Source organism: Cebidichthys violaceus, unplaced genomic scaffold (genome assembly GCF_023349555.1).
Source record: "Cebidichthys violaceus isolate CVI_PGR_0920_01 unplaced genomic scaffold, fCebVio1.0.p SCAF_68, whole genome shotgun sequence".
Taxonomy (NCBI): domain Eukaryota; kingdom Metazoa; phylum Chordata; class Actinopteri; order Perciformes; family Stichaeidae; genus Cebidichthys; species Cebidichthys violaceus.
This window is the reverse complement of record NW_027176905.1, coordinates 124,795-148,567: the sequence shown is the minus strand read 5'-3', so window position 1 is coordinate 148,567 and position 23,773 is coordinate 124,795. Positions and strand designations below refer to the sequence as shown.

Sequence of the window (23,773 nt, the reverse complement as noted above, 5' to 3'; positions counted from 1 at the left end):
GAAATCTCAAAGAGTGACCCCATAAAAAAACATACATAACGAGCCACACTGAATTATTTAACTAAAATACATAAATAATATAAGGGACATATTAATAAAACAACATTTCTTAAATATATTTTAAATATAATTAATAAAAATAATGACTGAAAATTATTTAATTTGCTCAAACGATGTAGTGGAAATAATAAAATCAATCAGCTATTTTGTGTGCTCTAAACTTAAGCTTCACATTTACTGAACCATGAAATCACTATAGACGAGTTTACTCTTTTATTATGACACTTAAAGTGTTAATTCAGCAGCATTTATTTCCTCTGTAAATCTGCCCCTCTCTGTTGCAGCTTAATAAAAGTCAGCTTAGATGATATGATCAAACTGTTTTTCAAATTAGCAAGCAGGTTCATTTAATGTTAACACCCGAGGACGGTTTCACCAAATGGTCTGTGGTCTGTGTGAGTCTTGATCCAGCCATGTAGTTCTCTCTCCTGGACTCTACATCTTTACGTCTCTGTACATTATTCTGTCGGTCTCTCCGCTCACATCCTTCTATCTTATTTCTCCTCAGTCTGTTAAAGTTTAGCTTATCTGTTGGAAGGATCTCTCTCTCCTTTTTTCTTAAACTCCTGAAAAGTCATCACTCCAGCTGCGGTCGGGCGGATGTTTAAGAAGGCTGAGAAATTCAAATTCTTCCCATAATCCCCAGAAAGGCTAAGCCATCCTACTGCCCGTTGTGTTAATCAAGCCAAGGTGCCAGTGAATTCTTTCGATGTTTTAAGCAGCTTACAAAGTTCGGCTGATCGGATTTAGACGTTGACAGAGAAAAATATGTAAAAGGGGGGTGAACAGAGAGCAAAGGGACATGGACAGGCTGGTTTCCCCCTTTTTCTCTGATGGTGTTTGAACATGGCCGGTCTTCCAAGACTCTTCCAGGGAGAGAACTGTATCTACTATGGCGAGTCACAAGCTGATGTGACATGCTGTGATCTGTTAGTGTATTAGTTTGGGTCGGTTAGATGGTCAGTGGAAAAATTGGGGGAAAGTGAGAAGTGGAAGGAAAGGAAGACTCTTTCTTCTGTTCTTTTTCCTTCTCATCCACTTCAGTCTTTTTTCCTCCCTCTGGCTGACTTGCTCCATATATTTATATCCACAGGGAATATTCTATTTTGAAAGTTAAAAGAGTAACTGGCTTAAAAACACGGCAGAAGAAAAATGCATTTGAGGATAAGTAGTTAAAGATCACAACACACAGTTTTGATGTGTGAACCTTGGCTATTAGGATGTGTTTAGTATGTTCTCTCTAGTGAGAATAATGTTTAAGGTAGTGCCAAGAGAAGAGTGACCAGGAGAAACGCAGAGTGTTCCTCTCTGTCCTGAGGCTAAGTCATCCTATGAGACAGACTACCTGTTCTAGTTCAGTTCACCCCCCTGAGCAGTCTCTATTGGTCTTTTCATTTGGTATTTGTGTTTTGATGACACTTTAGTCAGTTGCTTCTTGTGTGTGTGTGTGTGTGTGTGTGTGTGTGTGTGTGTGAGTGAGTTTCTATAATACTGTTAATGGGTTTACCCATACAGACAGGTGACAAATATGAGGGGAAAAGGGTTTGATGCATATGGCCTTCACATTCACCAGATTCAAATCCATTTGAACATCTATGGGACAGTTTGGATCAATGTGTTAAATAGCTTCATCAGCATAATCATAATAATGGTAACACAGAAAAGGGGAATATGTTTAGGAAGAATGCTGGGGATTGAGGTTTATGAATTTGTGTGTTTATGCCTGGAAAGTGTGTGTATTTCAGTTAGTGAGCATGTACATTACATGTTTGAGTGTGTGTGCGCTCTTGTAGAACACAAGGCCTGACATGATGCTTTGCATTTCATCAGGATTGTGCAAGAGTGCCAAAATGCCACCAAACCACTCGAGATAAACAGTGAGTAACAGTGCAGGATATCCTGTATGTAGAAAAACACAGAATCATACCAAACATGGAGGGATCTTAAGCACTTAAAGCCAATATCACAACCTGCGTACTCACTGAAAGTTATTTTAGATAATAAAGATGAAAAAGGCCTAAAATATTAGTTGTATGTAGATAAAGAGAGACATGGAGAGAGAAAGAGAGCGAGCAGGCGGGTGAAAGAGAGGAGGGTGGTGGTAGTAGGATGATTATCTCTTCCATCTTTCTCAGTCGACTCTTTCCTTCCTCTATCACAACACACTCGGTGGACACACACACACACACACACACACACACACACACACACACACACACACACACACACACACACACACAGAGACAGACAGACAGACAGACAGACAGACAGACAGACAGACAGACAGACAGACAGACAGAGAGAGAGAAAACTGCTTTTGGTCTCTGGTGACCTCAACAAATTCCCGAAATGCCAGCAGCCTCATTAAGGTCAAATGGAGAATGATAACGAGATGTGTGTGTGTGTGTGTGTGTGTGTGTGTGTGTGTGTGTGTGTGTGTGTGTGTGTGTGTGTGTGTGTGTGTTTTTGTGACCACACAACCTGGTAACATTTGAAGAAAACTATGGAAGCCATCTTTTATCTGCTGTTGTCAGTCCATACCAATAAACAGAATAGAAGAAAGACTGATAAAAACAGCAAGAATAAATATAAAAACTAAACTATACGTTAAACTGCAAAACTACCGACCAAGTAGTGTGCAGTGAAAATAGCTGCCTCCTGCAGCCAAAAACAACACTATGAGAGCAGTGAGATTGAACCAACACAGTAGATATACAGTATACAGTATATAGCTGAATAATGACCTAATGACAAGTGGTTTATACCCTTTCACAGTGCTTTTACATTGTCATTTGATATGTTGTTATGGTAAATTACTGTTTATATGCAGTACTTATAAGAGACAATTTCCTCCCCTCTCCGTCAGGCTTCTCCAACACAGCAGAGGTCCAACCAGCATAAAAGCCTTTCCTGTTCTAAACATTCGCTGTGTGATAGCTCCTTTTCTGCTGCACAGAAATTAATGTTTTTGCATTTTAATGCTTTTTGGAATAAACAGAATAAGATAGCACAGAGCAGCATCTCCATGCCTGAAGAGACAAAGAAATTACTTAAGGTAAATACAGATGATATCACAGTCCCTCCACCGTATTCCTTTAAACTGACAGCTAATCTCTGTAAAATACAGGGCAATTAAACACAATAATCCAAAATCACAAAGAGAAAAGAGGTAAAAAAAATCGTAAAGGATACCAATTAACAGCTCAACCATTACAGATTTAGTGTTTCATGGACAAATCAGGGATGTCACTGTGGTAGACAGTACAATCATTTAATAGCCACAACAGCCAAAACTGTACTTGACATGCTCCGGGACCTCTCACCCTTCTGGTTAAAGGTATTTGTGTCTCAGTGGGAGATGCCAAGACAGGAATTCCTCATTGTGTTGGTTGGACTCATACAATAATCTCATAGTCACTCCAGGAATAATGGGTTTGTGTGTGTGCGTTTGAACACACAATAAAAAATGTTATTCGATTTTTTTCACGCATGTCTTGATTTCACAATTAAAGTTGGTATTCACATATGGTGTATGTGAGGAATAAAGGGCTTGGGGATAGGTCCTTACCTTGATGTTGCAGGCCTGCTCCATAAGCCTGCGGGCGTTTTCTGCAGCTCTGTAGCGCTTTGGAAGCTGGACTCTGAAGAACTTGAGAGCTCCTTCAAAGTCCGCCTGCAAGAGGTCCTCTTTAGACGTCTGGAGCAAGACATGGGGAGTTGGGAGAAGAGAAGAAGTGGTGGTGAAGAGAGATCGACAAAGGATGGTTATTTCAATATATCACTCAAGTTTATTCTAATTTTGACCTAGAATTATTGAATTACATTACCCTTGCAAGATACAGAGGTTAGAGCAGAGAGCATTGATGGGAAGTGAGTTGTTTGGAAACACGTGTAAAGATACCACACACAAAACACTCAAATAATTCAGCGGGGCGGCTCAGTGGCTGAACTTGAACATGAATCAGAGTCAATCACAATCAATAACACCATCTTGTGGTGTAAGGATGAATTGTAGAATCTAACCAGAGACACTACTCTACGTGATGTGCACGGCTGATAAACTGTTACTCAAAGACCAAGTCTGTATGCATGTATGTTTTTGAAAGTGAAAGAGTAGATCATGTTTGGGCTGTTTCATTGCCGATGGTAAATTATGAAATATAAAACTTCTTGGCAGCATCAGTAGGAGACAGTGAGGACAAGTGTCCCTTTATCTTGCATGAAATTTCCATATGAATCTTTTCATGTAAGACTAACAGGCTAGCCATCTCTATAACATAAATCTTTAGGCAATTGGCTGGCACATTGATCCAGTGTGACGTTCAGAAAAGTCCACATCAGAAGTAGCTCTTTCCATTATCAACACAAGTCAAACTAACAACCATGCCTTTTTATCTGTAAACCCTATCATCACTCCACGCTCAATTTCTTTCATCCAGTGTCTGTTTCCCAGACCCCTTCTCTCACCGCGAGCAGCTTAGGGACGAAGAGGCGGTGTCCCATCCCAAGCAGATCCATCACCTTGCAGTATGAGTCTGCCGACGCCTGACTGCTGTGGGCCCCCTCATCTGACTTTCCCTCTCCGTCCTCCACCGACCTACGCACTGCTGGAAGGGGCAGACGCGTGGTCAAGGCAGGTATGGGGGGAGGGGAGGGGGGAGGGGATGGAGGCGGGGTGGGGCAGGGTGAGGGAGAGGGACGGTCCCGCTCCGGGGCCAGGGTGGCAGATGACTCCAGCGTGTCGTCCGAACGTCCCAGTGGGTTTCTTGGAGTTTGAGAACAGGTGGACTGGGAGCAGACTGTGTTCAACTTAGGGGAGCCGAGATTCGTCTCGAGGTTGCTGCCTTCTTCTACCTTCTTAGAAGAGATGCTGATAATGTGTCAGAACAGACTGATGTTCAGAACGTCAGCTCAGAAAGAAGAGACGAGACTATCACAGGAACACACACAGCGACTCAGCAGACACAGCCCAGGCATCCAAGGCATGCATCGTTAACATTGATCCAGTTCAAAGAGGCAACACAGAATTTGGACAAGTGGACAAGGCATCAGTGGAGACCACTCAGCTTGTACCACTGTCAGAGCCCGGTAACAAGGTGCCACGAAATAACAGTCAGAAAAAGTGTCGACGCTGCTTTCAGCATAATGCTTCCAGCTACCTGATGCCAGATTCACTTTGAAATCCAGTCACACTACCCACTCTCATCGTCCCGTGCCAAACTCCCCCAACCAATTCCAATCCAGTACGCTGTTGCCAAGCAACAAAGCTGCTCAACACGTGGACTGCTGCTCAGGCAAACAGCAGCAATGGCTGAGTACTCCACCTTTTTTTATTTTTCCTCCGTTGTTAAGACTTCAAAGATGGAGGGAAAATCTCCCTCTGGCTGCGCAACCGAGTGGCCTTAATATTCAAGGCTCAGCGTGTGTGTGAGACGACACATCAAAGCGCAGGATTTTAGCTTTCTTTGAAATGTAGAAAGGCCTGAAATAACCGTATGAATCCTTTTATCTGAAGAGCCCTAGTCTAAGCCTAAGCCAGCGGTCCTGATGACAAGGCAGAAGCAGACGAGATGTGGTCTGTTTGCATGGGTGGATGGCACTGTTCTGCCTTCAGGAGATGATGATGCATTCGTGTTTGTTTATGGCTCAATGGATGCTGAATTCGTTGAGTCAGATTTAAGCCAATGATGCATGAACGTGTATCATGATAGCCTCCCTGTGTCTTTGCTCTTCCTCTTCACTGAAATAACCCTCTGATCTGAAGTCTGACCAGATCCAAACCACATAGAGCAGTAAAAGCACAGTCCAGTCGACAGCTCCAGCATGGACTCTAATGTCTGTCCCTCCGGCAGATTTTCATCAGCAGCAGCCAGGCATCCGGTCTGTATCGGTCAGTAGATCCTTTAGATGGGAGTCAGCTCCTTCAAATGGAAAGTCACTTCTGCCTCTCAACTGTGAGGCTGAGTGTTTGCACGAGTGTGTATGTTGTGCTATCAAGAGTGATGGTCCTGGCCAGCAGCTGGGGTGAGGCGATGCAAAGAAACCACACAGTGTTTCCTGTCCACAGCTTCTCTTGTTTTCTCTCTCTCAGCCTTCCTCGCTTTCTCTACCTCTCACTTTCTCTTTGTTATGCTAACAGCTAACGGCTAGCAGCTAGCAGGGGCGGCTCCATTGCAGAGGTCTGGGTGGTGGACAGAGGTAGCGTGTTGAAGAAATGCATAGCCAGCCAACAGAGAAGAGGACAAGGCGGAGGTAGAGCAATAGGAGGTAAAGAAGACAAAGAAGGAAGAACTGTGGGTGAGAAGCTCTAAGAAAGCATCCATGGGAGGTACAGATGGGGAAAAAAATGTAAAAAAAAATAGGTCCAGATTGCTAACGCTATAGCTTATGCTCCTGTTGTGATGTGGATAGCGGACTGCTAAGCAGGAGAGGGAGGGAGTTGCACACAGATGGAGGGAGGGGGGATGAGAGCAGAGAGGAGAACAGGATGGATGGAGGGAGTCTCGGGGGAGAATGCCGTCATGCCTGACCAATGACAGGCAGGCAGTGGAAGCCCCTTCCACCACCCTCCTCAAATCCTCATTTGTTCTCCATTCCCGACCATCGCATGCACCACATCTTTCTGCCTGACACACAGAGTACATTATCGCTAAGATATAGAGCAGGAGGATGTTTTAAAACCAACCATGGATGATTTATTTAGAGTGGAAAGCCTGAGTGTAGCTGCATATCTACGTAAAAGCAAAAACACTTTTAGTACATTTACTTTTGTTATTAACATCATCTGCAAAAATTGGATTGGCTTAATCAGTTTTTATGTAGATCTGTTTAATGATATGCTGGTGTGTTTATGTATACTGTGAAGCTGTTTTATGTGGAAAAATAAAAAGTGGACCACAACTCAGTAGAGGCAGTTATTAAATATTAAAGAACTGGTTTTGGGGGCAAACAATCATGATTGGGGCATCCCTAATAATTTAATATAAAACAAACTAATAATATAAAACAAACAGGATGCTAAATTATTAGTTTATTTTATTTCAGTAAAAAGACATGGACTACAATAAGAATTTCAGCATGACTTCCACACGCACTGTCCCATCAAATCAATGACCCCATTGACCAAGCAGACACCAATCCATCCAGCCACAAACAGATCTGATAACACAACAACTAAACCATTTTGCTCTGACAGCAACAACATTCATTCATTCATTCATCGTTTAATTTATTTATCAATTTAAAAAAACTCAAGAAGATATTTTCTTTAGATTTCTTTAACTACATGTTTCATTCTGAAGTTTTCTTTGTTTTGTTTCTTATTGAAAGTGCAACTAAAATGATGATTGATTTTCAATGAAATGGTAGGTGCTCTTTTTTATGTGTTTAATGTCTGTCTATTGATTGTTTAGTGTGTGTGCCTATATGTTTCCAATTTACTGCACCCCAAATGTTTTTCTTTTATGGAAAATGACCTTTTCTGAATCTAAATGATACATTACTTTATCAACCTCTGAGGGAAACTGCATGGAAACCCTGTTTGCACTAACATCTGTACATAATGCTATACATTTGGGTGCATGTTGAAATACATTAGAAACTTTAGCTGAGGGCAGTACGGGTGCATATTAAAAACATTATTACAATAGATCCAATTCGTATAGTACTCAAAACATAAACTACAAAATAATAATAAAATTAAACATTGAAAGGTTTCCCTTGCTGTTGTGACACATGTTGCATCAGATTAAACACGATATTTAACATTTTGACTTTACCTACAAATGAGCCTACTCACATCCAGATGTGATTTCTGATTTGAGCACTAGGGGGCAAGAAATGCCAACAAACAAACTCTCCATCACTTCTCTTCAGACCTAAAGGACTTAATGCACCTCCTTATACACATTGCCTCTTCTGCACAATCATGCTTCGCCAAACTTTGATCAGTGCATTGTGGTAACATTTTCACTAATAACAGCTCCAATAAACTGCTCAGAAAATATGTGCGTAACTACCATCTTGATCGTTTTACTTGCAATTAATGGAAAAACAAACAAAAAAACTTGTTTTTCTTAAAGCCACATGGGGTTATCTTTGGTACACAAAATAAAATGAATATATCATCATATGAATAGTATATAATTCTTCTCTCTTTAAAGCAAAATGGATCCCATACTAACCACGATTGAAATAGTGTTTTTGACATGAAAACTGGTAACAGATAAATGAATGAATGAAAGTGAGAACTAACCTTGAGCAGGGCCAGCGCTACATTGAAGATGATGCTCAGACCCTGGAAGAGAGAAGAGAATTAGATTTAAATTCAGACACAAGAAGTGGCAAAACTATAATTTTCATGTGTATCAGCAGGTTTTCAAAAGTTTAACATATTGATTTCTGATTATAAGATTTTATTTAGGAACTGAAATTGACATGCTGTCAAGTAGATTGTATTGTACCGTATATCTTCCTTGCTTTGATTGTTTATTGCAGCCATTCATTTAAAAACCAGATAAAACTAAAAGTTTACTTTGTTTTATTCATTACATCTATAATGTTTCTATATGAATCACAGATTATTGTCGTCAGATGTTTTGTTTCCATTCACTGCTTCACATGCACAATAATGCTGTGACAGCGTGTTTCTTCCTTCCTCCTCTGTCGACACAATGCTTCTGATTTTGACACAGAAAGAAGGAAAATGTAAAACTGATGTCAGCTCTGCATGGGAACACCCGTCTCCTTGGTCTCCGTGACAACCAGTTCACATGGCAACACAGAGCTAAAAATATCTGGACAGCTCTAAAAATAACCGGAGGAAGAGAGAAAAGAGAGGGGGAGCGCTGCCTTCACACATCTATCTCTGTAGGCCTCAAGATGGTGCTACAGTGCTGAGGCAGGATCAAAGGATAATCTCACAGTGTGTGTGTGTGTGTGTGTGTGTGTGTGTGTGTGTGTGTGTGTGTGTGTGTGTGTGTGTGTGTGTGTGTGTGTGTGTGTGTGTGTGTGTGTGTGTGTGTCCGAGTGAGACAGCTTCATGGGGAGAAAGAGAGATAAACATGCAGCGAGGGGAGACATCGTGACACAGACTGGGGTAGGTGACGGGGCAATAGGCCAAGGGAGGAGTGAAGGTTCAGGATTACATGAGGAGTACAAACTAACATTAAGATGCATGTCAAGCAGAGTTAAGTAAACAGAGGTGGAGAGGTAGGATCAATTTACAAATGTGAAATCCTTTGTAAGAAATAATGCTGGACAATACTAAATAGTTGTTGGAAACTAAAGGGGTAATGATCGATGACTCTACAGCAACCCACATTTAACCTAAAGAACGTCACATGACATCAAGTTGGAGCCTGGGACTCTCCACCAATCAGTAGACGTTTTTTTGGATCCGTGGGAAAACACCAGCCACACATAAGTCCAGTAGCTTTTTAATATTTCTACTTAAAGAGATGTTGGATGAGATAATAAAGACATAACAATAAATAATATTATGATACATGACAACTAATAATAATAATAATAAAAGACATTTGGGTGACAGTAAAATGTAGTAGAAATGTAAAGAGTAAAATAACTGTTGAGGGGACTTCATCAAGGAAACAGCTGACTGAGGGAGTGATGAATAAAAAAGGATGAGAAAAAAGCTAAAGAAAGGGAACACTACCTGAGAGGGGATAAAGGAAAGAACAGGACAGAAAGGAAGATGACAAGTACAAATAAATAAGAATAAAGAGCAAATAAGTAAAGCTAGTGAAGAGGTGAAGCAATGACAGACTGCTGTATTAAGAGAAAAAAGATAAAAGATAGACTCACTAGAATTTGAACATTAGATTGAGTCAATAAACAGAATGAAAGACAGCAGAAGAAAGGAAACAAAGCAAAAAAAAGTTGTTAAACAATTGGCAGGAAAAAGGGAAATAACAGCGATAGTAAACAAGGAAAGAGAAAGATGATAAAGACAGAAAGCAATGAAGTAGTGGGAGAAGATGATGGAGAGACCAAGAAGAGGATGGCAGAGAGATGCAGGAGATGAGGATTGTAGTTTAACGAGCAGATTCTCATCATGCGGCTCATTGGGTGAGAAAGACCTGGGAAACTTTTAATTGTTCTGCCTGGGGACAATAGGAAGACAGAGAGAGGGAGGGGGAGGATGTGAAGGAGAGGAAACAAATAGGGCATTTTACTTTGTATGTTTCATGAAATGAAACTTTCAGAACGAGGCAAAATGATCAATAACACTAATAATCCATCACCGTTCTTTCTATTGTACACACATAAAACACATAATGGTGTGATGGTGGTGGACAATAAGTTCTTGTGCTTTACATTTAAGGTCAGCATTTGATCCAGTGGATTATACTATTTTGCTGAGTCACCTGGAGAAATGGGTCGGCGTTATTCTGCCCTTGAACTGTCAACAGAACTCAAGCTGCTGTTATGGGTAACGCCTCTTCTTCATCCGCTCATGTTGGACGTGGTGTTCCACAAGGCTTTGTTCTTGGCCCCTTGTTACTTTAAGTTTCTACACTCCAAACAGAATATTTATTTTCCAGAAAGATGTAGCTGCACGATTCCACCTCCAAATAGGGCCTCAGTCAGACACTCCCAAGACATCCTAATTACACATTTGGCTTCACCAGGTCTGTCTGGCAGCCTTACCGGCCACCTGATCTAACTGACCAGCTGGTGGTGATCATCTAAAAGCTGCGTTTCACTCTTCACCTGAGTTGGCAAATCATATGGCTGCAGATGAGATGATGCAGCCAAAGACAAAAACTCAGGTGTATACTCCCGGTACTGTAGGTGAGTATACAGTACCGGGTAATGTACTATGTAATGTACTTATGAACTACCATGACAGTCAGTGACAAAACCAAAAAAAACATTGCAGGGTCTCAGATCTAGAGAAGCCCCTTAACCACTTGAGTGAACTATTGATTTTTCAGGGGATGTCCTTTTTGTTTATTTACTATTCTAGTACTTGCTTTGACTAGTTTGTATTTTGTTGTTTTTATTAATTCTGAATAATTTTGTTTCTATGGTAAATTACTCTGTAGCATTGTCAAAATTATGATGGTGATTAAAGGTGGTAACTACAAGATTGGGCACAATTGCCTCTCAAAGGCTCTTAATACAGCGACGGTTGAGCCAGCGGCTTAAAGCTAATGGTGCTAGAAGCGCTAACAGTGCAAAATACGTCAACAGTGCTAAAACAGCCAACAGGGTGTACATGAGGGGGAAAAAAGGGGTGGGTGCTACGCTTTCGCAGAGATCATCTGCTGTAAGAGCCCCAGCGCGTTGGCTGTGAGCTAGCCTGTGGGGCCACGCTCACAGGCACGAACAAGCACTAAAAGCCCGCGCTGCCTGCCATGAATGTCAACAAGGAAAAAACTTGGATTACAACACACACACACACACACACACACACACACACACACACACACACGCGCACGCACACACACACACACACACACACACACACACACACACACACAGTGGCAGAGCGACTACATTCTGCCATGACCACGGAGGAACATGTACAGTTTCATGTGTTTTTTAAAAATTGGCTCATAAAGCTCCTCTGTGGTCTCAGGGAAAATACACTTATGTTAAAAAAGTGGTACCAGAACACCAGAGAATCATTCAGAAGACCAAATATAAATCTATTGTTGTCATATTTTCAAAAAGTGAGTTAGACATGAAGTAAACTAGTGGCTTTAGTAAGAATGTCTCTTCAGAGGAGCTTTCCGTAAAATGTTTTAGAACATGAAGCAGTGATTGCTATCGGGTCATGTGGTCCTAACGACATTAAATCGATGATGGTATCTGCCCTTAAAAGCCTGATCAGTGCATCTCTATTGATTACATTTGTAAGATATTAGATCAAACCAAAGCTGGTCAGTAGAGTGTAGAGGAGGGGTGGGCAATTACTTTCCCCAAGGGGCCACATGAGAAACAGGGACTGTTGTGGAGGGCCGGACCAATAGACTGAAGTCAATCCTGCTCTATATTATTCCACCTCTTTATTAGAAGCAGTAAATTGTATGGTTTTAATAAGCTGTGAGTGGTATGAGTAAATATTATGATCAGTGGTGGAATATAACAAAGTATATTTGCTTAAGTACTGTCCGTATGTACAAATTCAAGGTACTTTACTTGAGTATTTCCATTTTATTAAATTTTGTGCTTCCACTACATCTCAGAGGGAAATACTTTTAACTCCACTACATTTGTCTGGCAGCTTTAGTTACTAGTTACTTTGCACATCATTTTTCAAACCTTTCCTAACTACCCAAACTGAACAATAGAGTATAAAGGAGTTAAAATGAGCTCCACCTGAAACATCTGCAGCAGGAATAATGATCCAAACAAATATACATTTGTAATATCCATATATAGTAAAACACTGACAGGGATCATGTTTCTGATAAATTTGTACTTTTATTACTATTATTTGTAGTCCAATGACCTCATTAATATTTTTTTGTTCAGTGCGAGAAATCAAGTCTGTGTTGGGCTTAAACGAGTGCACTGAAGTCAGGTTGAATGTGTGAGGTGAGATGTGAAGGACAGCTGACAGGTGTCAGTGAGAGAGGATCTGGATTTGTTAAAGTTCATCACGGAGAATGTTTGTTCACATATGTAGGTCGATCCAAAGAGAACCAACATCTCCTGAGTATGTTGCTTTTACAGCTTAGCTACAAAGCCTCAGATGTCCGTGTCTGCATCAGTCAAGTTTTTGTATTTCTCCGTATGTTTCGTCTTGTAAATGGCGACTCAAATTGTAATCCTTAAACACTGTGATCTGTTCTCCACAGTAAAAAATACTTATAAGTCCATGTTTTGCTAAAAACTCTGCACTCTGTATCAGTCTTTCTTTTTTTAATATAGGCTGACGTTTTTTTAAGAGGCTAAAAGCTAACTCAAATCTCCTGTAAGCTCAGTTCACCTACACATTGCAGTGACGCTGCTGCTCGCACACATTCACGAACGTACTAACGTACAGACATTGTGAAAGCGTGATGTACACTTATTCATGTTTTATTCCTAATTTCCCAATGACATCCCACGGGCCGGTCGGCGACAGCCAGGGGGCCGGGTATGGCCCAGGTCTGGTGTAGATAGTAAAGTGTCACTGTACAGTTGAACCAACTCCTCCTCCCTCCATCCTTCTCTTTCCACTTTTCCTTTCATGTCTCCTTCCATCTACTTTAATGGTTGCCATACTCCTTCCTAACCAGTAACCTCGGCCACTCCTCTTCCTTCAGTGACCTTTTGTCCTAACTCCTTACTACTCCTCTCATCTTTCTAGACCGTTGACCCTCTCTTCATTGACAAAGTAGACCAAAGCACTCTCCATATACTAACAGTACAAAGTAGTGCAGTGAGCCAAATTATACCTCACAGAGCAGCAAGTCAGTGATGTGGAAAACCATGCACAGGGGGAACTTGGCAGTGAAGAGGGTGAGGAACCACTGGGAGGCGTACATGTGTGCCTCCAGGTTCAGCTCCTGGAAGTGGGACCACAGGTCTGGAAGCTGATCCTGTGGGAGCAGATAGAAGACAAGGAGGAGAAAACTTATGAGATGAAACAGCATTTACAAGAACAGAAGCATGTGGCTCTGTTTGTCATTTTCATTTTACATTATTTCATTTTTACTCGTCCTTTATTAAATCATGTCATCTTACTGAGATGGTAATCTCTTTCAAGAGAGCCCCGTGAACAAAAGAAAAAGTTTTAGAAAAAGACACCTAACACAATTCAGTATCAAGTCCCAGCTGCCCAACCGTCAGAGACATTATTCATACATTGCACACTTTTTCAAACTACATAAAAATAAAACAATATTACATTATACAAAGCAAGTGTGACATAAAGTTTCACATTACAAATCTTTAGGAATGAGCGATTCTACCTTTTTTATATGAAAATGTTCAAAGTGTATGAGCACCAGAACTCATATTACATATAACCCACATATAATATTGCCAATATTATTATATTTTTCGGTGCTATCCATTTAATGAGAGTTCCCATATTCGTTCTCTTTTTCCACAAATTATTCTCTTTCCTCACCATTTCTTTGTTCTAGTTAATCTGTTTTTACTTAAAATAAAAAGACTATTTATACCTGAAAAAGGCAGCTGGAGCTTTCCAGTATAAAGTGTCTTAGAGTCATGCAATCAGCCAGATAGCGATCAAATTTCACAGCCAACACTTACCATGCCACATGACTGGATCAGATAGTGAGCTCCCACCTGTACGCTAATAATTAGCAGTCAATGCTAACATCCTTACATTGAGCGCATTTGGTCGATGCTAAATTAGTTGATCTTGATGCTGCGATATGACTGCTAGCAGGAAGAGGATGGATTTCAGGGCTAAATTAAACTCTGCTCAGTGAGGGGATTTTGGCTGTAATACCTGAGTGGGATGCGACTCAACCAGAACATTAGCCTCAACGGAGAGAAAGAATGCTGTTTAGTCTACAGAGACTGAAAGTCACACACACACACAGACTTAAGTAATTCTTGTTATATTCTATTAGATTTTGTGAACAGAAATGAGTCAACAAGGCAACAACAAACATGTCGTCCCCCACAGATGATGCAATCACTGGTAACATGCTCCATGTATTTTAATACATTTTTGTCTGCTAGTCTTTTCTTTTTAGTGGCAACCAGTATGTGAGTAATGGCACAAACCCTGCATTCAATCATTAATTAAATGAAACAGCCCAAGGGACTTTCATTCTCAATAAAGTAAAAATGTTGGAAAATCAAATCTGGTGGAACTTACTGGTCCTTGAGACCAGACTGTGCAACAAGGATAGCTGGATATGTCATTTTAACTGATGATGTCGACGAAACTTTTTTTTTCATTTAAAGGCTAAATTGAATACATTTCTGCCAGTAATTGGTGAGACTTCTAATTTCTTCAACTATACCCAGAGATGTCTAAAAAAACGTGTGATTAACTAACTAATAAAAGAAACAAAGATTAATGAACAAACTGGAAGTGACTTGTAGCTGAAGCCTTATAGGGTTGCAAATCAGGAGAAGCCATTTCAGGAGACCCTGGCATCAGAAATAAAATTTCCGTTAATCTTTTCCCATAGACGACATTAGGTAACTTATAGTTAAAGCATTAATACAGCTTGGATCAGCATGACATTCTCTCAGTTAAATTATGAGTACAAAGGATTAACAACTGCGAGTTAAAGGGGTAGAAGTCAACTTTGGGGGGGATTTAACCAATCACTAAACTTAAAATGTCGTGAGAAATTTTGAAAAATACGCAGTTGAGAAAACAAAAAACTCAATCTGTTTAAATCCATTCAGTCTTAAATTCTGGGTGAATTTAGGATTAACTCGGAAACTATGGCACCGTGATTCTAAAATGCACTGACAACATGTTTTGAATTTGCTAGTGTTTCATTGGAGCCTCTGACTGTCTGGGAATACAGTAAGGGGAAAAAACATTTCCAGAACCAGCGGCCCCTCCCACTTCTCAACTCATCCATCGTCCGTCCATCCAGTCAGGGTCGTCTTCTCAGCACATGTTACTTTCCACTGCATTGCAATACATTCCACTACATTTCAAATATTATAAAATATTGCATCACTAACCTGCATCAGCCTCTCCAGCTGGTAGAACTTGCAGTGAAGATCCTCAAAGTTGTTTTTGTAGAGAGCTCTCAGGCCGTAGTCATACATGATTTTCACCAACACACAGAAAGCCTGTTCCTCTGGCATCTGAAACCACATGGATAACGACATGAACTTAAACTCTGAACAACTGACTGTTCAAAATATACATTGTGTAGCAACAAAGGAAACCATGAGATTTTGTTTGAATCGCCACATGACAACTGGTGGTCATGCCGTCTTCATTTTATAATCCAACAATATTTGACTGGCTCTAAATAAAGCCTGAAAGACAAGAAGGTGAAGGTGTGAATGACATTAAGGGACATACTTCACGGTGTGTACATGAGCAAAATGTGCTTTAATGTGAGTGCTTCATGTGAATGAAGATAAGAGGCAGGTTAAAACTGTGTATGTTTCTGCATGGGTTCTCTCTCTCTCTCTCTCTCTCTCTCTCTCTCTCTCTCTCTCTCTCTCTCTCTCTCTCTCTCTCTCTCTCTCTCGATATTTAATCAGAGTGACAGTATGTGTTTGGGGCTGAATGGGCTCCTGCAGGTAAACCTGAACCCCTATTAATATTCCTGACATCTCCTCTATAACCTCTCCCATCTTCCTCCTTCTCTTCTTCTTCCTCTATATAACCTCTGCATAACCTCTCTTTCTTTTACTGCTGCTATCTCTTCCACTTTTCTTTTTTATAGCCTCCTCCTCCATAACTTCCTCCTCCTATCTTTTCCACTCCAGTCCATTTTCCTCTGTACATCATGATGTGTCTTAACCAAATCTATCCATTGCTCTACCCAATGACTCTCCCACCATCTCTCCTCACCCCACCTCCTCCTGACCTCTCTTCCCATCTCCATTCTTCCTCCTCTTCAACCTCTGCTGACCTTGCAAATTGGACTTCAACCAAACTTCTTCCTCTACTTAGGACTCCCGCCTCCATGTGTCTACTACTCTGTCTCTCCTCCATCTGTCTTTTAATAACTTCCCCAAATACAAATGTAACATGTGTTTAACACGATGCAACATATTTTGAACAAAAAATAAAGACTGAACAAACTACTGAAAGAAATAATGTACTGTAAATTGTATGGGGACAGGTTTATAGAGCAGAAGTTCTTTAAGAAATGTGTGTCTGTCAGTGAATAAGTGTCTTGTCCACCTCTTTACCACTTCTAATTTTCCGCTAAGGCTGTATTATGCTTTCAGCTTTACCTTCTCTCGCACTCTCTCACTCCCTCTATTCATCCACATCATTCTGCCATGAAGTGTGTTCATTCCAGCGGTCAGCCAGAGACGTTCTTTATGTTTCCCTCTCAGCCTCCATTTATTCTCTTATATTGTCTCAGCTCTGCTTTACTACAACCGGCATAAGACTTGGATTCTATAGATGCAGAGAGGTGTAGGTGCAGCAGCACAATGCCGACATGTTTTCTCTCTTAAAATGTCTGTAGCATCAAGGTAACAGTCCAGCATTTCATGGGAAAAGAGAAAAGCGCCAGAAGCAAGTTCTTATGTAAATGTAAAGGAGGTAAATGTAATAGATTCAGTTTTCGGCTTTACTAATGTTGATGAGAATGTGCACGTAAAGAAAGTAGGCAAAATAACATTGTTACGTGATATTGTAAACTGTTATGTTGTTTTGTTTAACCCAGGTTTGTATGCATGTATTGTATCCATCTAGTCATCTATCAGTGCATTGTCTTGACCATGAGACAGCAGGCTCAGTGGATGGCTGGATGAAGTTTACTCACATGCAGCAGCAGAACAGCAGCAAGGAACGACTGACCCTGGCAATAACCAATTTCTTCATCATAGACAGAGTAGGCCTTTGAGAGAGAAAGAAAAAAACAAATTCAGTTTGGTTATTCTAACAGTTTTCGCAGACAGTGGTGACCTTTGACGTGAAGTTGGGGTGTGATGCAGCTAGATTGGTCTTTAAAATACTGTCAGGATCAGCAACAGTCACAAGCTGGTTGCTGATTGTTTTGCACAAGTGCTAATGACACGTCCTGCTAATACTGGGACTCTTAATACCATCACCATGGATGTGACGCTACTGATGCAGGTGTGAATATTCTTTACATCCTCGAGAGGTTAAGGCTAAATATTGGAGACTAAAGTTAGTAGTGAGAAACAATACTCAAAATGTATTTACACTTGAGCCTTTTGACTTGATACCTTCCCCCAAGCCCAAAGATTAAAACATATTTTATTTAGAAAGTTTCCCTTCATTTCCTGAATCACCTAACGTCAGCGCTATACATTCCAAGCAAGTTGACACTTAATTGCCCGGATCCATTTGGTTTGAACCAATCTGACCACATCCACTCAAGCTGCAGGAGAAAACCATGAAGAACTAATGTTACGTTACGTATCGCCAGTTGAAAGAAACAGTACCAAATATGATTTAGTTCATATACAAAAACTACATGGTGGTCAACAAAAAACAAATGATTTGAAGAGAACATTATGACTTCTCTAGGACTCAAAACTCAAAGTTTAGGACTTGACTTGGGACATAAGGGCAAAGTCTTGAGACTTACTTGTGACTTGCAAAACAATGACTTAGTCCCGCCTCTGCCCATTATTTACCCAGTGAGGCAACCTGAATCCTTTTCTGCCACTGCTTGTCTTACACAGGTACAAACATTCACACCTAGGGGCTGCACAGTTCAACTACAGTGTGATACAGTTACACCAGTCAATAATCAAGTCAACTGGAGAAACTCGGGGATCTAGTGTCTTGGGCTCCAGTGTTGAGGGAGAGGGAGTGTCAGCCATTGGTTTAACAGTTTAACTTCTAGATAGAGAATTCAATAAGGCTGCTATAGTTATTTGTTGTCTAATATAGCTTACATGTGTTTCTTGTGAGCACGTGGTACAGATTTATTTTTAGTATACTCAGGAAATCCGGCTTCCTTTTCAGAGTCAGGATCAAATCACTTGATCAAACACCATTTTATCTGCCTTATTGATCTAAAGCTTCAGCACATACAGAGACAGACGTAGCGACAGTTTCCTTCTAGGGCCAGTGTTTTTTCTTGTTCTTCAGAGGAATATCCCCGGGGATGTCTCTCTCTGTCTTCAGGTTTTCTCTTTGTCTGTTTCAACCTCTCTCTTCTATCACTTTTTCTCTCGCTATGAGGCATCTATTCAATAAATGCTGAGCTAAGTCCCTGTATTTAATAACATAACACCAAAATGATAAGCCCACTTTAAGAAACAGACTTTCTAAGTTCAGCAGTGACCAAGAAGTATGATATTGTTCAGTCAATGAGAAATTATTAAACATACAGAAATCAATTGGTTTAATTATCAATTAACTCTTTTTGCTCTGTTTTTGGTCTCTACCAAATCCTGAAGGAAATATTTGGCTCTTAAGTAGCTAAATGCATCACTATGTTCAACAGCTAGAGCAGCAGAATATGGTAGAATATGGTGGGTTTTTGGGGTGCTTTCGGCTGACAACAGTTGCCTTGCTGCAGACGAAAACTACTCTGTGAGAGTGAACCAAAACAGTGGCTGGCCTGACAGTTAAAAATGAGCTGAAAGTCACTATAATGCTGTATAAAGCCAAGAGGAGCTGCAGCTTCAGTAGCCAATTCCCTGTAAGTTCCTCACAAGGGACAACCCCTTTCACATTGTCATCTGTTTCCATGTTGTTATAAAAACATTGATATATATAATATAATCAGATGCCTGTAATCACTATCAATGCACCAACGCAACATAAAAAAAAGTCCGACAGAGATTAGATGTCATTGACGAACAAAGCTTAGCTTGGGGTAGGAAGGCCAAATCCACTACCACTGTTTGAGCCTGATTGATTATGACAGAAATAAGTCATGCCACAACAATAATTGTCTCACTATTGCAGTAGTAAGAGAAGAGGTGGCGTGTCCGATATAAGAAACCTGGCTGGTACTGTATGTTAAGTATGGAGGACCGATCAATGAGAGTAACCTTCAGATGAGCGCTCAGGAGAGGCTCCGTCTCAAAATAGGGGGTAGTCAACACAACCCACCAATCACGCTAATGAGCAAACAGACAGACCTTTTCACAGTGCAAATAAGGATCTGTGGAGAGGTAAAACTCTAAAAGTATTCAACCTACACTTTCTTTTTACATGGAAGGAGACAAAGACCACATCAAACAGCTTAAACTCTTATCTGCCAACATCCGTGCAAGACATATTGTACAGGGCTTAAGAAACATACATTATCACTGAACGTAAGTCATTGTAATTCCAAAGCCTGTCTAATAAACAGGAGGCATCAGAGGTAAGTGGGGCACCACACAGGGCAGGTAAACCACCTCACCTGAGTTCTACTTAACATAGAAGCTGGTGGGCAAAACTGGGAGCCCTGCAGCTCAACATGTTTGAGAGGTCAGCAGCACCAGAATGGAGCACGGACCCAGAGAACTTAGAACAGATATCCTGTAATCATATAGTCATATTCCCCCGTACAAATGTAGGGGCAGTTGTACAGTAGAGTTTCAATATCATCTTTAAATATTATGTTTTTAGTTCCACTCTCATCCAGAGCCACTTAAAATGATTTAGCTGGTGACGGTTCAATATCTTCCTCAGATATTTTGGCAGGATGCTCACTCTTTGATTGACATTTATTTCCAACAGCAGTCAAACCTACACACATTGGGTTAAAAGATTCCATCCCCCTTTTGCATGCTTGAAAAATGAGGGTGGACATCCAGAGTTCCACTGCTGATCTGTTGAGCTAATTTGGGGTTTGATGTGGAGGTAATGAAGAAGTCTGGAGTGTAATCTACAAGCTGACATGCTTGATGGAGTGTGGCATTCACATGTCCCCAACTCGGCTGGGAGAAGTGCATGCTGACAGATGGATGGGGGAGGTCCTGGTGGGTGAAATCTAAATTTGTTAGCCTGAGCAGATAATAGGCTTTAGAAGGATGGATTGTTACCATCTATATGCCTGGTTTCTCATAACCTATAAGCAGGATTGTTATACTTCTGTATAAGAAAACATTTTAGACAAATTATTAATTATTAATTATTAGTACAAAAGTGATAGTGTTTAGAAAACTGTTTAATTTATAAAAATACATTTAAGAATAAGATAATGGGCCATGTAAGTATATTAAAGTTTCGACTGTTACGACTTTGCAGCCTGAGGTCTGTTTCAACGGTTACTTTTGTGATACATCACTGGCTCAGTGTATAGATGAGACATTTTCTCGTTTGTGTAGATCAAATGTCAGCGTCGGCTTCAGAATAGGAAGGAATTCAGCAGTGAAAATCTTCATTCTAACAAACTCTGCTGGGATTGTATTTACAAGTATACACAATTCGATCTGGGTGGCGGTCACCAGGATATCTACTAGTATCCTGAATAATGTGTGCATGAAAGCACTCAGTGATCACTGGGATATGCAACATTAGCCGGGTTGATGAGCCGTTGTGTTTGCATTTTCCCCACCCTTTGTTTAAGTTTTGTTTCCTTGGAAATGTAGCAGAAATTCTCTTTATGTGAGAGTCACAGGTTTTGAATCCCCACACCAGTTGAAAGGCCAATGCTTCCCTCTCCCTAAAAACCCTCTGTCAGAGTCTTGAGTGAGGCAGTGAACCCCGCACTGCTCCAGCAGGCCTTCTGAGGGACCACCAGTAGATGTCTGAGGCTGTACAGGATAGCTGGAAGTGTGACTAAGCATATCATCACTAACAAAGAGCACACGGAGCTCAGGTGACCTACCCAGGAGAACAAAGGTTAAAAAATAAAAGACTCCAAGCTTATTACTGAGTAGGATATGAAGAGGAATATAAACTTTGTCCTGGATTCTCTGTGCCTGTAACCCACTCATGCCTCAAGATCCAACCAACCTTATCAGCAGCAAATCTACATGGATTTGCATACAAATGAAGGCTGGCTCGCCACTGACCTAGTTGGGTCCAGACTGGATGCTAACCCTTCCTGACAGGTTCTCCCAGAGCGCTGACCGGCCATACTCTACTTCTGCCTTGCCAGGAAAATTCAAAAAGGAGCAAAAGTTCTACTTCATCATTCGAGAAAACTACCTTTGATTTTAATGAATAAACAAAAAACTTCTGGGATATCCATATTTGTGTTTAATGTACACCCTCTACTCACTTTGATCGGATTTAGCTTTGTCCTCACAGGTTTCTATTCATTAGTCAATTAATACAAGCTTTTAGTGTCTAATTGATGTTACAGTTAATTAGACATTATAGAAAGATGACCGAAATATTTTCTTTTCATCTGGTAAATAAAAAAAAGACTTTATTGGTATCTGAAGAATCCCTGTTCGTGTGCAGGAGAACATTTTAGGGCCGCCACTCCTTCTATTCATTAGTTAAATATGCTTCCATTAACACAGCTGATAGCATTTCAGGTTACGTACAGGCGCAAATTATCTGCATGTTAACATATGTGAAATGTGTCCCCTATGTAGGGCCCTTAAAATGTGTTGACATGACATGTTTTCTGTTAGCAATAGATGCAAAAAATATGGTTGCGCTACATTACACGTCTGTGATGATAGAAAATAACGATTTAGAAGAGTCAGAAACCTCAATTTAATGCTGACTATAAAGTAAATTACTGAGTGTATATCAGATAAGGAGAAATTATTGGGTAAACGAGGTTAAGAAGGGACAAATTGTCCATATTAAATATACAGATTGATTGGGCTTTGTGGTTGGGCTTTGTAAACAAGACTATTTGATTTAACAAATAACAATATATTGTGTGTAATTATACTGTGTGTATTATAAGTTTGTGTGCCTGGCTAGCGAAGATGTTTCATTGAACACTGCGAACACTGGCTCTCCAGACTTGAGTGAAGTACTGATTGTTAATTCGACAGATTGATGAGTCGTCTGCCAAATCTCTGCTGTTACTGAATAAACTCAATCGGTGTTAGAATGGTTTTAGTTACCCAGTAATGATCAGTAATCATCAGTGAGCTATTTTGTTGTCAAAGATTATTAAAGAATTTTCTTGGAGATGCACTTTTTGAGAACTACACAAAGCATAGAGAGATTGAACCCAGGCTTAGTTAAGTGTTAATATTATATATGTGATTATTTGATTACTTACTAAAATCATACATGCTAGTATTTTTTTCCTCTGTGATAGAGCTGTTGGATATATTATAGGGCAAGGCAAAGACGCTTGTGCATAATAAATTGTCTTGGTTGAGTTCACAGCTGCAGACAACCTACGAGCACACTGACAGAGATTAAGACTGGCTTTAATACATTACAGTAGTGCTGACCTTGGCTTTTGTCTGAATAAAATGGACCTTGTGTCTTCACAGGTAATTACCTCAGGATGTGAGTCCACTGGGACCCTCTCAATATTTTTCTCATTTATTTTAATATAAAGGAGCCTCAACGGCATGTTTTTTATGGTACTGGGCTGATCCCCAAAAGGTCAAGGGGTCTACAGACAGTTAAAAGTTACTACGAGGAACTTTTAACCGGGTATTTCATCACTTGTCAAATTGGATTTTAGTTATTAAATACTATACTAGTGGACACACTGCCCTAACACACTTGTCTCCTTAAATCAAATATATTTTGATGTGTGCCTATGCTAATGTTGTGCACATTTTCTCAGACATTCGGCTGAACACCATTACTGACAGCCTATAAATAATAACAAGCAATGCATTGACATTGCAATCTTGAGAAGATGGCAGTGAATTAATAAGAGTCATTAAAGGGATGCCTCTAAAACTGTCAAAATCTACAGCATATAAACTAGGCTTTAGAGAGCTGCAAAAGAAGCATGAAATATTCTGCAACTGAACGGTCTATTTCTTGTCTCAGGTTTGATATTTAGAGACTATTTTTGGTGGGTAATTTGAGAGAAATCTGCCACCTACATAACAGCAACCATGTTTTTCCAAAAGATCAATCCCTTTCCACTGAGTGGTGTGTATGTCCGGTATGTCGTGTGAAGGAAGGGTTCATGTTGATGTCTCAGTAAAGGCGGGCACTATCAGTCATATATTCTAGAGCCAACTTGAAATGCCAAATTCCTACTGA

The 23,773-nt window shown here is 40.4% G+C and overlaps 1 protein-coding gene across 4 annotated transcripts in view; it reads right to left on the bottom strand.

Annotated features, from left to right (window-relative positions):
* The window catches only part of rabgap1l (RAB GTPase activating protein 1-like), an 87,716-nt gene that overhangs the window by 17,039 nt on the left and 46,904 nt on the right, over positions 1–23,773 (bottom strand). For 3 of the 4 annotated variants that reach the window (XM_068734897.1, XM_068734898.1, XM_068734899.1), the window contains exons 15-19: positions 17,475–17,549; positions 15,700–15,825; positions 13,470–13,613; positions 8,315–8,356; positions 3,629–3,757 (exon numbers count right to left, since the gene is read on the bottom strand). In XM_068734897.1, coding sequence (XP_068590998.1) covers positions 3,629–3,757; positions 8,315–8,356; positions 13,470–13,613; positions 15,700–15,825; positions 17,475–17,549 — 516 coding nt within the window. Of the gene's footprint in view, positions 1–3,628; positions 3,758–4,527; positions 4,661–8,314; positions 8,357–13,469; positions 13,614–15,699; positions 15,826–17,474; positions 17,550–23,773 lie in introns of those variants that run through there. The other variant, XM_068734900.1, reaches the window with a different exon arrangement.